This window comes from Notechis scutatus, chromosome 4, assembly GCF_049901735.1.
Source record: "Notechis scutatus isolate UNSWTSFEM ecotype Mainland chromosome 4, rNotScu1.2, whole genome shotgun sequence".
In the NCBI taxonomy this organism is placed as follows: domain Eukaryota; kingdom Metazoa; phylum Chordata; class Lepidosauria; order Squamata; family Elapidae; genus Notechis; species Notechis scutatus.
Genome location: NC_142012.1, coordinates 62777574 through 62796022, shown reverse-complemented (window position 1 = coordinate 62796022; position 18449 = coordinate 62777574). Strand labels below are relative to the sequence as shown.

At 38.5% G+C, this 18449-nt stretch overlaps 1 protein-coding gene across 4 annotated transcripts in view; it reads left to right on the top strand.

Annotated features, from left to right (window-relative positions):
* Nucleotides 1–17489, top strand: part of LOC113417978 (bifunctional heparan sulfate N-deacetylase/N-sulfotransferase 3) — a 77758-nt gene extending 60269 nt beyond the window's left edge. Inside the window, exons 8-16 of one of the 4 annotated variants that reach the window (XM_087963635.1) lie at nt 5207–5303; nt 7074–7197; nt 8401–8431; nt 8519–8575; nt 9760–9930; nt 12016–12125; nt 14451–14553; nt 15435–15540; nt 16054–17489. In XM_087963635.1, coding sequence (XP_087819761.1) covers nt 5207–5303; nt 7074–7197; nt 8401–8431; nt 8519–8575; nt 9760–9930; nt 12016–12125; nt 14451–14553; nt 15435–15540; nt 16054–16124 — 870 coding nt within the window. In that variant the 3' untranslated portion in view covers nt 16125–17489. Of the gene's footprint in view, nt 1–5206; nt 5304–7073; nt 7198–8400; nt 8576–9759; nt 9931–12015; nt 12126–14450; nt 14554–15429 lie in introns of all 4 variants that reach the window. The other 3 variants (XM_087963633.1, XM_026676602.2, XM_087963634.1) reach the window with 3 other exon arrangements.
* Nucleotides 17490–18449: the final 960 nt, after the last annotated feature.

The following is an 18449-nucleotide window of genomic DNA, read 5'->3' as shown; positions in this document are numbered from 1 at the left end:
TCTGAAAAAACAATTTTTCAACATTTTACTATTTCCGTATTTCTTTATTTCATGCACCTGTTTCTTACTGCTTCTCCTCCCCCTCTTTTCCCCATATCTTTTCTCATTCCAGTTTATATCCCTCTCTTTCTTAATATCTTCCTTTCCCCTTTTCTGCTGGGTCTTTCTGCCTTTCCTGACTTCACAGGTATTCCCCCTTTTGATTGCCTTCTTAAATTTCAACTTTTTAACCTTCCTTCTTTCCCCACTTCTTTGTAGTGTTCTTTGTGTTAATTGTCTCTTTAAAATGTCTTCTCCTTGAATCGACTCCTCCTCCTCTGAAGCTCTTTCTTCTTGTTCTTCAATCGCCATTTCCATTTTTTCTAACACAGAGCAAAGTGATTCGCCTCTTTCCTGTAGTAATTCTCTCATATTTATAAGTTCCATTTTTAATTCCCGAAGAGATATCATCATTACACACTCTTATATTTTATGATCGTTAAGGTCCACAAAAAAAAAAAAAAAACTTTTACTTTCCTTCTTTCTTCTTTCAGTTTTCTAAAGTTCTCAATTGTTCCAGCCCAGGGTCTATACCAAAAACATCAATCAATCCCACAGTCAGTCTTTGCTTGCTTTTTTCTTTATTCTGGTTCTGCTTTCACTTTCTAAGATTCTTACTTTGTTTCAATATTTCTTTAATGTTATATCCACACGAGTTCATTCAGAAACAGGATGCTTTCCCTTTTGTTTGAGCTCAACTTTTTGTCAAAAGGTGGCACTCTCGGGGATTTTCCGGTTGTCGGCTTCGCGCGGTAGGGATTCGCGACTCTTGCGATCCTGCCGCGCTAGCCGTTTTGGGGCTCCGACCGGACGGGTGCGGAGCAAGGCTGCCCTGCAGGGGTAGCTGAAGGTAAGGGGATCCGGAGGAAGGGTTTGGGGTGTTGCAGACCCCCTCCTGGCCGGCAGAACCCCTTTTACCAGGACGGTGCAGCGGCGGTCCGTAATGGCCGCCACAAAGAAGTTGACAGCCGGGCAAGTATGCGCAGGAGGAAGAAGAGAAAGTTATTGAAAGTGAAAGTTCTTCTTGGTTGACCCAGGGCTTTGAGATTTATCTAATTTAATTCCTGGAAAAGATGGTTTTTTGATGATTTTTTTCCACAAGAGAAAAAAAAAGCGGCTATTTTGAGGTGCTGAAGGGAAAGTTTACTCTCCCTCCCGACGGAATTAAGCCGGAAGGGAGAGGATAAAGAAAATATATAAATTTGGATCTTGTTGGAGGAGATGCCTTGAAGACTTGAGGACAGAAATATAATCTTAATAAGGCTTTAAAATATAGACTTGGACTCTTTTTTTTTTTTATTTGTTTGATACCACCCTGGAAGAGGAAGGGGAATTTTGGCTTGCTTGGATTTATTGAGGATTGTGGATTTTGGGATTGTTTTGCCTTTCTCTCGGAATATTTGGTTGGTGTAAGAAGGAAGAGGAATAAAGAAAAGAAAAGATTTATTTATAATGGCTTTCCTTTTTGAAGACCTGAGGGATGAATATGAGCAAACAAAAGCAGCCTGCAAAGATGGCATGGAAAAAGCTTTTCTATTTCTAGAAATGGCGCTGGTCAATTACCAACAGACAATGGAACAGATGGAAACGGAAGAAGAACAACAAGGAAGAGAAGAAGCCAGCCATCTTCATTGAATCCCAAAACTTATCTAAGGAAGAAGGAAGGAAGAGAGCAAGGAAAATGAAGGACTTAAGATCTAAAAAAAACATTTGAGAAAGAAAAAAAATATGATGCAAAATAAATATAATGATAACAAACAAGAGAAAAAGGGAACACAACAGAGAAGGGATCCCAGCAAGGCAGAGGTTAGAAGAAGAAGGGGGTAGGAAGATTTGGTGGGGGAAGAAAGAAAGGGAAAGGCGGAGAAAAGCCTCAAAGCTTTAAAATTGGATGGGAGAAGAGGGATTTTTTTAGAGACAAAGGATGAAATATAAATTTCTGTAAGAAAGATTCTGCTAAGGTACAGAAGATGGTATTGTAACATTTATATTTGAAATAGTAAATTAGAATGGTTTAAGATTTAATAAGAAATTAAAATGTTGAAGTTTTTAATAATGATTGATTTTTGAAATGTAATAAAATATCGAAGGAAAGGAGGATACAATGTATTTAAACATTTTTGGTGGATAGAATGTACCAAGCAGAACCAAATTGGGTATTTGTTATGTTGAATGTTAATTTTACTAACTTAGGGGGAGGATAGAAAGGCATCATACTCTAATTAGTGATTTCAGGAGAAATTCTTTTTATTATAAGAAGAGATAGAGGGATAATGAATGGGCAAAAGATACAAATTTAATGATTTAATTAAGATGGATTAAATAAGATAGAATTGTGAAGAGTGATATGCGCTATTATTTTAGCCCATGCAAAGAGAGTAACTGGGGCCAAGGTACTTTACTAAAAGATTTTTATGTTTGTTTGTGTTTGTTTGTGTTTTATGAGAATATTGGGAAATTATTGTAGAAAGACAGGAAAGATTTAATATGTAATGATTTGTTTGTTGTTGAAACTTTTAATAAAACTTGTTTTAAAAAAAAAAAAAAAGGTGGCACTCTCCATTATACAAAGTCTTCACCTCAATATTCCAACACAGTCCAGTCTCCAATTTGTAAACTTTATTATTATTATTATTTGACAATCTTAAGTCCAGCTTTATTTTATGCCTGTTTATTCCCAAAATATTTTAGTCCAATTTAGTTAAATCTTTAGTTCCAGCTTCTTCCTTTCCCGGTTCGAATCCCCGCTTAGCTGTCAAAAAAATTTTTTTTTTCCCCATCCCTTTGTAATTTCGCCGCTCACTTTTCTTAAAAATTCCATGTTACCTTAATCCTGGGGTACTTTTGTTTAGTTGTATTGCCTAGTTGTCCTGGTTCAGATGTTATCCACCTCTTTCTTCCCTCCTGCACAAATCTTAATCCAGCTGAGTCCTCCTCTTCGGGGTAGCCATTTTAAAGCACCGCTGCAGTCGTCTTCAGGGGGGGAGATCAAGCCCAGGGGGGGAGATGCGGCTCCCCTCAACCTGGCTTGCGGCTTCCCCTTACTCCGCATCCCTCCAAGGCAGCTTGAGCCCCTAATTGTAATAATCGGGGCTCTCCAACGAAAGAGCATGGACCATAGCCGCAGAGAGTCGTGATCTATGGTCCGTCAGCAAGGAGGCTCCACCTTCTTCCTCTATGTCTGCTGATGTTTTTGTCCACCCATCCACACGGGTTCTTACCTGACCTTTATTTCCTGCTTTTTCAACTTCAGCTGCCGTGCAAGTTAAAAAAGCAGGAAAAAGGGGCTTTTTGAAAGGCTGCTTCTCTGCATACAGCATGCTGATGACGATTTACAGGCACATGTCAGCAGCGTGCAGGGAAGCACACCGTAAATGACCAAATCTTGTAAATGACCGAACTGGTAGTTAACCCTGTCGGATCCCACCCCTGCCCGTGATGGCGAACTTATGGCATGCGTGCTGGAAGTGGCATGCAGAGCCATCTCTGCGGGCACGTGAGCCGTCGCCCCAGCTCAGTTCCACTGCGCCTGCGTGCATGCCTCCCATCAGCCAGCTGATTTTTGAGTATCTGCCACTCATGCATGGGGGGGTGGGGTGCATGCGGGAGACATGTGCGCATGCTCGGGATGGGGGAGTGCAGGGGGGTTGTGCATGCATGCGCAGGGGGCATGGGGGCGTGGGAGGGTCGCACGTGCCTTGCATTATGGGTGCAGGCACACATGTATATGTACGCATGCACTTTCAAAAAGGTTAGCCATCACCGCCCTAGGCCATTTAAGACAAGAGGCTGTCCAGTCTCTTCTTAAAAGCGTCCAGTGATGGAGCCACCCACAACATCTGAAGACAAGCTGTTCCACTAGTTCGGAAGTTTCTCCTTAATTCTAGATTGCTTCTCTCCTTGATTAGTTTCTTGTCTTGCTTTCTGGTGCTTTGGACGATAAGTTGAAGTCCCTCTTCTTTGTGGCAGCACCTCAAATACTGGAATGCTGCTATCATGTCACCCCTTAGTCCCAGGGGTGGGATTCAAATTTTTTAACAACTGGTTCTGTGGACGTGGCTTAGTTGGTGGGCATGGCTTGGTGGTCATGTGACTGGCTGGGTGTGGCCAACTCAATATCACTCACATCGAGGCACGCATCTCCTCGCCTGGCCTCTCATGACTGTGGGGATGCTGCAACAGTCGTAAGTGTGAAAAATGGTCATAAGTCACTTTTTTCAGTGCCATTTTAACTTTGAATGGTCACTCCACACAAGCAAAGTACCAGCAAAGGAGGGGAAAAAAACTCCAGAGACGTTCCTGAGACAGGAAGTCTAGTCCTGCCAAGAATGTCATAAGGGTTAACAGAGGCAGTTTCTGTAAGCAACAGCAGAATGTTTCCTTCCTGCCTTCCTTACAGGATTAGGCCAGTAATTTCTTCTAACAACCGGTTCTCTGAACTGCTTAGAATGTTAACAACCGGTTCTAGCGAATAGGTGCGAACCGGTAGAATCCCACCCCTGCTTAATCCTTCTTAATCACAATAAGAAACAATTTATCTTACACAAAGTCTTTGAGCAAGGGAAATCTTCAGGAAGAAAGATTTTAATAGCAGTAAAGGAAACTATTGGAAAGTGTTATTTCAGTCTTCTAAATTATGCAAACTCCAGGTACTTTGACATTGCTCCTCTTAGATGACTTAGCCAAAAGTGGAAGTTGTAACATATCTAAAAGTGCACTTTACAGAAGGCAGATATATCAGAAGAACTCACTATAGCATATATCTTTCTGTAACTCTCAAAAACTGTTCTTAAATCAAAGCTTTAAATATTAGATTTTAATAATTAATATCTTAATTATTAAGAAAGTATCATGCAATTTAGTGGCATACTCCTGAATAATCATGTGAGAAAGATAAATTATTCTACTATCATAATAAAAATAAGGCAGGGATTATAGTTAGATTATAATAAAATAAGCCCATATTTTAATTGTAAAGGGATAATATGATTAATAGCAATATTCATTTTTATTTTTCATAGATTAATAAGTTAAGACTTATTGCTTACTATGGTAGATGTATTTGGCTTCTGTATTTTCTTCAGTATAACATGTGATTCATGTCATATAGATTAGTGACAAAAAAGCCCTAAAAATTAATATAAGATTGTTTTTTCTCTCCATTTAGAATCCTTGTGATGACAAACGACACAGAGATATCTGGTCTAAAGAAAAAACGTGTGATCGTTTACCAAAATTCCTGGTTATTGGACCACAAAAAACTGGTAAAAACTTTATATAGGGTTTAAATCAAAAATACAAGCATGTGACCCGGGATCATATGTCTATACCTTTTTCATAATTCCCATCTCCCAAGATATGTGAAGCCAAAATGTTTGGACTTTTTCAGTTATTTTTTAAATTGGGCTGGGAGCAGCAAAATCTCAATGGATCCGTAATGGAACATAAAACTCCAGTGGATTCTTGCCGTGCCTTCTTTGGGCTGTGGCATGCATGGTATGGTTTTTGAAACCACAGCCATACTGTCACCCGCTTCTTTAAGCAAGAGCCATGGTCTAGGACATGGGTTTCAAACTTGCGGTATCACATTGATGACATTTCGTGACCTTTTTCCCATTGGTGGAGCTGAGGTGGGTGTGGCCTGCACGTGACACATCCGGTCCATGGGCCGCCATTTTGACACCCCTAGGTGTCTAGGAGGACCTCCAAATTCTGCACCAGCTGAACCAGAAAGAGCACCTCATCCAGAGTCAAAGATAACATATTTCCAGCACCTGGGATGGAGGGCAAAAAAAGCCAAACTGCTTCATCTTTCCAGGGTTGAGTGTTATCCTTTTGTTTCCTTTTAGACAAAAAATCTTAAAGCAATGCATCTTGATTTCTTTTCCCATGCAGATGCTGCTTGAATAAAAGTCAAAGAAAACTTAGTCAAAGGAAACTTGCTTTTGTTCGTCAAAGAAAGTTTTTTTTATACATGTTTATTTTGCTTTAAAATACTTTGTTTTGCAAGGTCCAATCTGGGTCGGTCATATAACCTCTGGTCCCAAGGACAGACCCAGGGGTGGGATTCTACCGGTTCGGACTGGTTCTATAGAACCGGTTGTTATGATTCTACACAGTTTGGAGAACTGGCATATTGTGCCACTGGCTGGCCCTGCCCCTCTCCGCCCGCCCCCCCCTCCCAGTCAGTTCTTATCGCGCATGCACAACATCACACGCGTGCCCGACATCGCTGATTGCGTTCTTCCTCGCCCAGTCATTCTTTAAGGTATTTCTTTTTTTTCCCCCTCCCAACGATCAGCTGTTCCTATGATCAGCTGTGCCAGGATTCTCTTGCTGTCTTACTGCTTTGCCCAGGAGGCTTCCCTGAGGCCCAGGAAGGCAAAAAATGGGGGGGGGGGCAAAGTACACACACCCCACGCTCCATTTTTTTGCATTCCTGAGCCCCAGGGAAGCTTCCTGGGATCAAAAATGTCCCCCGAGGAGGCTTCCCTAAAGCACAGGAGGCCCCAAAACGGAGCGTGAGGGGTGCTGCGTGCTCCCCTAGGCTCCATTTTTGTCCTTCCTGAGTCCCAGGGACGTCTTCTAGGAGCAAAAACACCCCCCCAGGAGGCTTCCCTGAGGCCCAGAAGGCCCCCAAAATGGGGGGTGGTTTGTGCTGCAAAAAAACCATGCCCACCCAGTCACATGGCCACACCCACCTAGCTACACCCACAGAACCGGTTGTTTGTGCTGCAAAAAAACCACGCCCACCCCAGTCACATGGCCACACCCACCTAGCTAAACCCACAGAACCGGTTGTTAAAAAATTTGAATCCCACCCCTGGACAGACCCAGATTGGATCTTGCAACCTTATCCTGGGACACGTATATTTGCCTTCATACTTTGTTTTGCTTTCTACTTTGTTTTAGTTGCTAGTGTAAATGCGATGATGCTTGCTAAAGGAGCTGTTTAAACCCTACATGAAATAAGGATCTGATTGACAGAGTGCAGAAGTTTCATCTCAACTCTTGGACTGTTACTCTTTTTGCAGGCACAACGGCTTTATATTTGTTCCTGATTATGCATCCTTCCATCATTAGTAACTCCCCCAGCCCCAAAACCTTTGAGGAGGTACAGTTCTTTAATAGAAATAACTACCACAGGGGGATTGATTGGTAAGATGGGCTACTAGTATGAATCTAAATCATTCTGTATTAGCACAATACAAAAAAACTTGCCGTATTTCTAATGTGTGCAACTTATGTGAACTTTTACCATTCTTCCAAAAATTCTGTGCGCATAAGGTAGTTCTCAGCAGCAAGTATAATTTTCCTGTTTTCACTTAGAAATGGGAAAATAGCTGTTTAAATATACAATAAATTGCATTAATTGTGCAAGGACTCAATAATTAATTAAAAAGTCAGTTGCATGTTATTGTGGTGTAAATGTAAATATCTAAGCAAAAGTCTGAATTTCCACTAAAAAAAATAAATTTTTATTTACTAAAGTAATATATTGAAATAAGAGTGAAAAGTCTGTTACATTTTTCATAGTTTTGCATAGAGATTTCTAACCATTTCCATGATTTCAAATAAATATTTTCTATATGTACTATGGGATATGGTATTTCAAATTCATGGATCAAGGTCTCACTTCTTTTCAAATGGACATATTTGAATTTACTTAACCAACTCACTTCTTTTTCCTCCTCGGTGAATAATGTTCACTGAACTTAGTGCACTTACTTGCTGGAAAATGGAAAGTGAGTTATAGCTTAATGGTGTTTTAAACAAGTTATTTTTATTATGTCAAGTTCACTAACATATATAAGTCATATTTCTACAAGACCCATAAAATGAAAATAGAAAATGTTACTAAAAAAGAAAGCAAATGTTGATATTTTTCAATTTTCATTTTGAGGACAAGTTCTATGCCATAGACTTTTACTTTTAACAAGGATAGTTGTAAAGACAATTGTGTAAATACTGTTTGAGTCAATGCCAAGAGCCCTGGAAATAAATGGAAAATTTGGTTGTATCACGTCACAGCTACAATATATGTTACTCATTCTAACTAGGTTTGTAAGATGTCAAAGTTACAACCAGATTTTTAGGTTATGATGTAAAACCCCTTGCTGCTTCTTTGTCATAAAGATTACACAGCTGAATTTGACAAATTTAAATGTAACTCAAACCAAATCAAAGGCAGAGAATTGCAAAGTTGAAAATCAGTTGATAATCTTCTATTTATAATTGGCTTCACATATATACAAGTTAGCAAAAATGATATGCTTTGCTAGAAAAATAGCTTTAATATGCCCAGAAGAACTCTCCCCCCCCCATATAATGCTGTACTAAAATGTTTTTCATTTTTTGTAGGTATATGGAATTCTTTCCTACACCATCCAATGTAACCACCGATTTTCTCTTCGAGAAGAGTGCCAATTATTTTCATTCTGAAGAAGCCCCTAAACGAGCTGCTTCTTTAATCCCTAAGGCAAAAATCATAACTATTCTCATTGATCCATCAGATCGAGCATATTCTTGGTATCAGGTACACATTTTAACAAAATGCAGATTCTAAATGTATGTATGATTAATTATGATGGTTTGCTTCTGTTATTCATTATGTTCCACAATTATAGTCAGAAGTATGGACCATTATTGACAAGTCCATAATTGATAGACTTGAAAACTGTCAAGGAAAACTTTTTGATTCCTCCTTTAATTGTAATTCAGATGTTTATTGGGCAGTAAGTCATTCACTGAGAACTGACTGCTACGACTTAAGAATAAATATATGCTTAGCAAACAGAAGTCAACATTTTTTTTCAAAACATGAAGCAAGAGAAAGCTTTATCACCAAAACAGAAAATGTGTCATTTTGCTAAGATTCCATAAAAACAATAAAATGTCTTTATCAGATGAAATAATCTAATCATTTGTTTTTATTTTTTTATTCAAGAATTAAAATACAAAAAAAAAATAACCGGGATCGATCTTCCAGATTGTTATGCTTAAAAACATTTAAACAAATATGAGTATTATATTTTATATACTTTTGCTTCTGTCCTCTTTTGTACTGCTTAATGAGGACCCAAATTGTTGGGAGCAATATGCTGTATACCGCTTGGAGAGGGCTGTAAAGCACTGTAAAGTGGTGTATAAGTCTAAGTGCTATTACTATTGCTATTAATCTGTATATATCCTTGTTAGTACCCTGTTTCTCCAACAATACGGCCTCCCCCAATAGGAAGTCCTAGCATGTTTTATAGGCATAAAATGAAATTAAGCCCCTCCCCCCAAATTAAGGCCTATATTAAAACATGCAAAATGGGGGGGAATGGTGGGGGGGCTTGCCGTTAGGAAGTACTTTTGTGGCACACCCGGATATGGTGCTGCCTGCGTTGACCCCGATACGAAGTGCCCCACCAACGCCGAGGTCAACATCCAAGCCGTTGCCGCCCACCCGAAGATGCAAGGGGGGGGGGAATTAAGTCACCCCCAAAAAGACGGTCTAGCCATTTTTTCGGGGCTCAAAAAAAAATAAGACCCAGCCTTATTATATGAGAAACACAGTATTAAATCCAGCAAAATGCTTGCTTCATATTTGGCCTTGAATCAAAGAGGTACGGTAGCTACATGGAAGGTGAATACTTAGAAAGGAAGGATCAGTTGTATATTCCGAACTTAAACTAACTTTGCTTTATAGTTGACATCCTTAAATTTGTTTTTCAGCACCAAAGATTTCACAAAGACCCAGCTGCTCTAAAATTTACATTTTATCAAGTGATTACTGCAGGACACCATGCTTCGTCTGAACTTAAGATCCTGCAGAAGAAATGTCTGATACCAGGATGGTATGCCATTCACCTAGAAAGATGGTTAACTTATTTCCCACCTTATCAGGTAAACAGTGTCACATTTCAAACTAGTCAGAATCTAATGAGGTGGCAGAATTTTTAGTATTCATGAGTCGTTGTTGTTTTGTTTTTCTGGGCCAGAACAATAGATTGTCTCAGCAAAACTTCCACTGCAAATTGTCCTTTCAGAGTTTAGGGGGTATTCCGTGGTGTGAGCTAGCGTTCCAGGGACTGCAGCTGATCTAAAGATGGCCCAACCAGGCTGTATCCGTTCCCTTTGTTTTAGTTATTCATTCTAGTCCATTATGTGGAATATTGCTCTTCATGAATTTGCATATCAGTGTAGATTGTCCAAAACATGAATGATACGCCCTTGTGCAATCTGTACATTCCTTGGCATGACAGACTCAATTTTCCCTCTCTCTTTTAAAGAAAACTTCTTGTTTATCTAATCCAGTGGCCCCCAACCTTTTTTGTGCCACGGCCCGGTACCGGCATCACAAAATGATCCGCGGCCCGGTACCGGCATCAGCACACATGACAAGGCAAGGCGAGCTGAGCGACGGCCAGTCAGCCGTCCCCCGCTTCTCCTCGCCACCTTCAACTCCTCCTTTGTACCTTTTTTGCGCTTTTTTGTGCTTTCTTAATCTCCTCCGCCATCGGGACGGCTCTTCGTTCGAAGCCGCCCCCCCCCCTCGATGAAACTAAGGCGCGAGGATTCCTTCAGGACCCAAACGCCGCTTTCCAACTGGAAAAGCTCACCCGGAAGCACTTTCTCGTCAAAACAAGATGGTGGCATCCACCAAACCGGCGGCCCGATAGAAAATGATCCACGGATCGGTATCGGTCCGGGGCCCAGCGGTTGGGGACCCCTGATCTAATCCTTTTGAAATTCTAGCTGTTTCAAGCAGGGCCAGCTTAATGAGGTTTTTATGCTTTAGGACAGGGATCCTCAACGCCTGGTTCGCGGACCAGAACCAGTCCGTGGCATGCCAGAAACCAGTCCGTGCAAACAAGTGAAGCCCCATCCTCAGGATTCAGGCAGCACACAAAATCACGTCCTTTCTGGTCCGTGGAAAAACTTCTCTTCACGGAATAAAAGGTTGGAGGTTGCTGCTTTAGGCACGCTACTAGCAATTTTTCATTGCTGTCATCCTATAGCAGTGATGGCAAACTTTTTTGTGGTGGTGTGCCAAAAGCGCATGCGCGTGCCGGCACCAACAATGCACATGCGCCAGCACCCCTGCGCATGTGCGCACAACATCCCCGTCCTGCCCCCTTACCTGCACTGCGCATGCATGCACCTCCCAGCTGATTTTCGGCCCTTTTGAGGCCGTTTTTGCCCTCCCAGAGGCTTGAGGGAAGCCTCAGGAGACTGAAAACAGGCCCGTTTCGGCACTTCCGATATTTTTGGAAGGCCTGTTTTTCGGCCTCCTGAGGCTGCAGAGGCTTCCCTCGAGCCTCAGGGAGGCCGAAAAAGGCCATAAATGGGCCGAAAATCAGCTGGGAGGTGTGCGCATGTGCAGTGCAGGCAAGTTTGGCTGGGGCTTGTGTGCCCGCACAAATGGCTCTGCGTCTCACCTGTGGCACCCGTGCCATAGGTTCGCCATCATGGTCCTATAGCTTCCACTTAAGACAGTATCTGGCTCACACACTACATATCCCACTGTCTATTAACTAATGTAGACTTGAAACTGATGCTTGATCCCTCAGCTGTCGCAAATCTTCAGCACAGTTGTTTTAGATACTGGACGCAGCTGCTCAATCATATTCAAGAAAGTCCAGTTGCCTTTTGAAAAGTATCTTTGGAAAAAACCACATTTTATTTCTCAGTCATCATTGATCTCAGTCATCAGTGCATATCAAGCAGCTTCCAATTCAGATCAATTTCATGTAACGAAATGAACATTATTCAAATCATTAAAATTGATGATAAATATGAATGGATTTAAACCTTATTCAATTTGTACGTGTCTTCCTTTCTAGAACTGCACTTCACATATGTGAAAAAATGAGTTTCAAGTTGTTGTTTATAAAATCTTGAATGCAGGATTGTTGATTTTCTTTCTTTCTTTCTTTCTTTCTTTCTTTCTTTCTTTCTTTCTTTCTTTCTTTCTTTCTTTCTTTCCAGTTACTAATTATTGATGGACAGCAGTTGAGAAATGACCCAGCTATAGTAATGGAAGAAGTGCAGAAATTTCTGGGAGTTACTCCTCATTATAATTATTCAGAAGCTCTAACGTGAGTTAATTTGTTGGTCTAATATAATATATACAACTAAATTGTACAGAATAAATAATTTTGAGAACAAAGCAACTCATACAATTATAACTTGGCTTGATAAATCAAAATATGCATAAATATTTTATCTCTTCATATAAACTATGTTTGAATCAGGCAGTGTATAATTAATACTTATTTCTCTAAGCTAAGAAATTGGGATTACAAGATTTGGAACAAAGAGGAAACCATGATTAAAAATATTCTGTTTTACTTGTGTTTTTAAAAAGGAATAATAAAAGAACAGTGTACATGGCTACATATACAAATGAACACACACCTGGGTCAATTATCTTATTTAAAAGCCATAGTATAATTGTTTCTTTATTTCTTCTCTCTAAAACATTTTTAAAAAACTCTTTGTCTCAGAAAGTTATACCTCTCTTAGAAGCACATTCTTAAGGAAACAATATTAATATATTGATCAATGAATAACAAATTATTATGATTCATAACAAGTGTGTTATTAATTTGATAAAATCGTTATTCTATTTTGGGATTTACTCAAAGACTACTCTATTAAACCAGAAGAACACTAGCAACTATTCACCACCATTGAATTTCCATAAATCTTCTTTTAAAATGAATATAGTGAACTATTTCAGAGTGGGCAGAATGTGAGACAAAGGAAGGACTGCATCCAGTAAATTGGTTCTGCCTTTTAAACTAGCAAATAGAATGACATGCTTTTTCCCCCCACACTGACAGCAAAAGATTTTTCATCCAAAAGCAAGAAGAATGGAAACTTATTTTCTTTTCCTTTGATAGAAAAATACAATACTAATGCCAGTCACATGCCATCCAATAGGTCTGTAATAAATAATTACAGAGACCATATGAACTTAAAACATTTACTCACCTGTCCTTAAAATGAGATTGATAACCTTGTATAGGTTCTCCTAAGAAACACTCAGAATAATATGGTGTCCATTCCTAGCTCTGTTTCATGCCTCTGAGTCAACTGTGCTTTCTTTGTTTGTTTGTTTGTTTGTTTGTTTTGTTGCAGCATGTATAGCAAATTGACTTTATTTACTAAGAAATGAAGTTGATTTTAAAGAGAAAATGGATCAAATTCACTTCTGAAGCAGTTCTGTTCAGTTTTCTCCTTCTTCTACTTCAGAGCTCTTAACCTGAAATACTGTGAATTATTACCAGCTGCATCTAAACCCAGTGCTTGTCTTTCTTGTGCAAAATTATTTGTTAGAATATTTCCATTTAAAAAAAACCCTAATTTTTTTCAAAAGCTCTTCTTTCATTCCAGCACTTTTACTTTTTTGAATTATTTTAGCCTTGGATATCCTTATTTCAGTTTATAATCTAGCAAATAACCAACCAATTTTGTTGAAATCAATGACACCAAATGTGGTGCGAGTTTGTTACAAAAATAATCCATACAACAAGATAGTGTAAACCTAGAACACACAGTGATCGTCCTAAGCATCCCACTGTTGTGTTTGTGAGGAGGCAAAGATAATTTATTACTTATTCCTTTCCGGAAATGTGATGATCATTGACGTAGTACAATATGCAAATCAAGCCAATACTGTATATAATATCAAATCCCATGTTGGCATCAAGCATGATAATCATTGATATATATGCAAAGATGTGAATGTTGGGAAAATTGTATGTATCACAACCTGTAAATTATTTATGGAAGATAGAAGTACATAAGATCAATTTATATGTGTGTAAAAAATTACGATCTAATTTTCTTGACTTGGGAGATCCTGAGAATTAATAACACGATCTGTTTTCTATGTGCCAAACTTTTTGATTAAGAAATTTTAAAATATATTTTCTGTTACTTTGTATATTATATTTTTAATAACATTGTGCCAAATTGGAAGAATAGTGACTCAGATTATTAATCTGCCTTGTCTTTGCAAGAACTTTCTGGCAAAAAAAATCTATTCTATTCTGGAGATTCCAGATACTAAACCTAAAATGTGAAAATCATATGCTCAATCATTAAGGTGTAGATTTATATTTTGTCTCATTTGATTTCTCTTGTGCGTCTTTTTACATTTCTTCTACTTTTTTTTTTTTGTTTCTTCTGTCAAATATATTCTGAAGCTCCATTAAAAAATATGAATGAGGAGTAATAATAATGTCCTTCCTATAGGACAGAACAAGATAGTGCTGGCTGAATTACTGGCTGCAGTCATGTTAATTCCATCGAGAGGTCATATAGACAAGGTTAGGCAGACAAAGCAATGAAACATTTTATTGCCTAACTAGAAAATGAAAAGCATTTATTGAGTTTAAATGTAGTATATGTTTCAGGTTTGACTCTCACAAAGGTTTTTGGTGTCAACTTCTGGAAGAGGGAAAAACAAAATGTCTTGGAAAAAGCAAAGGGAGAAAATACCCTCCAATGGACTCTGAGGTAAACCCTTATTTTAGATGTACCATAGATAAAGTCCACTACTTTAAGATAACAACAAATTTTATGGGCGAACATTTTGCCCTTTAAATTTCTTGCAGTTAAAAATATGTTACTGGTACTGGATTGCACTCATTTATGACACAACCACGTATGAATTGTCATTAAAAATGACAGTATTTAGCGGAAATAATTAATTTTATCTGATCTCACTTGCTAATAATGCATAATCTACTCCCATTCTACTGAGGCTGATTGCATCTATATTTATTTTGTGAAAAAAATGAAGAAGATTCAAAGAAATAGAATCTCATGTGCCAAAGAGGCTTTCCTATAAACCAGAAAGTCAAACCATTCAGTGTTAAAATATATTAGCTGGACTAGCTGAAAAGTGATGCTTAGAATAATTGTTGATTTAATGCATTTATTTCATTTTTATCCTGCCACAACCCCACAAGATACTTGGCAGATTTAATATATATTTAACATGCTCATACTAGAGTATTGACAGAACTGTTTCAAAAAATGGGAAAAGGAAAGTTGTTTGGGAAAAGGAAGTTCTAAGGCTGCATTTCATACTTCTTGAACAGTTTATAAGTCAAGTGTAATATTTTAAAAAGGGCACAAACCTGAAACCTAGATCCTAAAATCAAAAGGGAAATCATGTATATTTTCTCATCTTATTTCCTGGTGTGCAATCTCCAGTAGATCGATAAGAATATTTGTGTGTTTGTTAGTCATCTATTAATATTTATTTTGAAAAATGACTTATACAAGAAGAAAATATATTTTTCAGATTCAAATAAGTGAAAGGTAGAAGTATAAATAAGGCAACTGCATTATTTCACTAAATAAAATGTCAGCTTTTGTATCTACCAGTGCAGGGCTTATCTGTCAAGCTACTACAGAGATCACAATGTGGAACTATCAAAGCTTCTACACAAATTGGGACAACCACTACCATCCTGGCTGAGGCAGGAGTTGCAAAAAGTGAGATAGCACAAGGATTCTTCTTGACTTAAAAATGAATAATCTTAAGGTTCCGGGAAACTTTATTGGAACTAAGGCTTTTTGACCTGAAACAAAATATTGAGATTTGTTTGATATATTGTCAATTGAATTCTAAAAAATTGTATACATTTATCTCTGACAGTACACAGGTTTCATAACAACATAAGGATAGATGGATGTAGCACAAAGCTTAAATCTATCATGACCTTCAGCTCTGTCGGAAATATGAAAATGCATCATGTAACTCCTATTCAGTACAATAGGGTTGGTAAATCGATGGTGGTTCGAGACCATTCTGTACATGTTGGCATGGGTTAAATTTCAAGGGAAGATCTATATAATATTCCAAAATCAGAACAAATATTTACAATTTTATATAGTTTATTCCTATCACTTTAATAATATTGTGCTTGTGTGTGTGTCTCTCTCTCTCATGTTGATTTTATTCGGTTTTCAAATGGTTGAATTACACTTCTGACTTTTTTTTTAAAGGTGACAAAAATGTAGCACAAAATGCCAACCATTTCACAGTTCTGGTTTGGAAACACAGAACCAAATTTTAAATCAGTGAATGTGGAGTATTCAGCAGGTTCTGACCAGTTCTGGAGAACCGGTAGTGGAAATTTTGAGTAGTTTGGAAAACCGGCAAATGCCACCTCTGACTGGCCCCGCCCCATCTATTCTCTGCCTTTGATCGGCTAAGTCTTCTTTTGTTGCCCTGCACAGGAAAACGGAGCTGGAAAGCAGGATAGTGAGGTGGGGAGGCAATGGAGTAACCTTTTGTAGTAACCTTCCCCCAGGAGTGGGGAGAGAATGGAGATTTTACACTATCCTTCCCCTGCCATGCCACCAAGCCACAGAACCGGTAGTAAAAAAAAAAAAATTGAATCCCACCATTGAGTAAGAATATAAATTATTTTAAAAAGTAAGGATTCTTCCCAATTGCCTAAATTCTGGGAATAGAATCAGCACAATATTTGCCATTGCCTTCTTCCAGAACTGTTTTATGAATTCTCAGTTTAACTCATAGCTCTGGCATTTTCTGGTGGCTTCCATCTAAGATTGACACTGCTTAATTATTGAGATCAGCCAAAGAGCAATATTAGTGGGTAAGAATTTCCATTACTTGGAATATGCATATATGGGAATTTATTTTATCTGTTCATCCTGTCATCAGAATTGGGAGTTTTCATAGATGTGAAGATTTCTAGAAGAGATGAACAGGCGCCTTAACTCAGCTGCTATTCTAGATCAGGGGAAGAACTATATATCCATCTGGATATGGATCCAGAAAAATGCTATATAGAGACAGGAGTGTTCCTAGGCCTGCTGTCTCATTCCATTATATATTGGGGGATTTGCGCCTTCAGCAATTGGAGGAGCAATACTGTTTTGTAATGTCAATGTTTTACTCATTAAAACCAAGAGCTTATAGGATGCCAACATGCCCACAGTCCCCTTATTTGTCCCCAACTTTTACATTCACGCTGCTGTTTATGCACAGAGATCCCACAATCCTGACTGACAGCAAGAAACCTGAATATGGTCACCAACTACTTTTCAACAGAGTGTTGAGGCAGTCATGGTTCCATTATAAGCACAGAAACATTTAAAGCCACAATGAAGTTATATTGATTTTAGTATGTAGTTGTTTCTACACACTCTTTCTCTCTTGTATCACACCACTTGCCTAAATCATATTCAACTAGGCTGGCCAAGCAGTAGCTGGAAGAATGGAGGCTGCAATGTTTTCATCCAGAACCAGTCAAAACAGTAGTGGGTTCCTACCTTGGTCACTACTGGTTCAGTGGGTGATTGTGTGTGCGCCTGATGCGCCCCTAACATGCCTGCGTGTGTCTCTAACGCACCAATCAGCTGAGAGGATGAAGAAATGAAAAGTCTGGAGTGACTCTCCCACCCACCCATGCGCTTGTCACTTCTTTTATCCTATCAGCTGATCGTCTGAGGAACCGGTTCGGCTTTACCAGTCTGAACCGATAGCATACCACTACCGAGTCAAAAGAACGTGGGCCTCAGAATTCCTTTATCTCCCACAAAGTCCTTGTTTCGTTGATTCATAAATTTGATAGCTGTGGATGGGATTAAGGTTCCCAGATGGAATTAAGGCTTTCTGGTTTTTCCCATTAGACACACGTATATATGCTAACACTGGGTACGCTAGGCATTAATCAGGTAATCATCTAAGCAGGTCTTTGATTGTGAAATAGCGTAAGTCTCCCAAACTCCATTCTCTGCCATATCCAGACACTAAGAAAATATTTAGATCACAATTTAAAAGAAAAATAATCTCAAGAGAAAGAAGATTAAAAACCAAACATGTTTACACCTTCTGCTCTCTTTGAGAAAAGCATCGGAGATACCCATCCTATTTTTAAACCCACAGTTGATGCCAATAAAGAAAATAAAAGCTAATAAAGAAAATCAGAATAAATTTAAACAAATGTTGCCTTCAAAAGCAATATGCACAATTTTAATTTTAAAGATGTGACAAAATGTTGGCTGGTGTTAAGTAGTGATGATCAATGTTTTAGATCACTACAAAGAGTAAATCTAAATATACAAATTTTACTTGCCTTACTACCATTTGACCCATGGTACTTCACATCAAAAGAATATGGTCAGTATTGGCTGAATGGAAGCCAAAATATATACTTGGAATAAAAACATTGTTCTTATAGTTAATTAAATATACAAAATGTTACCCAGCCAACGTTAATGTTTTCTTAAATTTAAATATTCTTTAAAAAGGCTTAAAGTTGCTGTGGGTTGAAAGTTTAAAAAACTTGATGGAGTAGGAAGCTTCTTTAAGTTCCATCAGCTATTGGAAATCAGCACTTTAATATGATGTGCAAGATTTTTTACTGTAC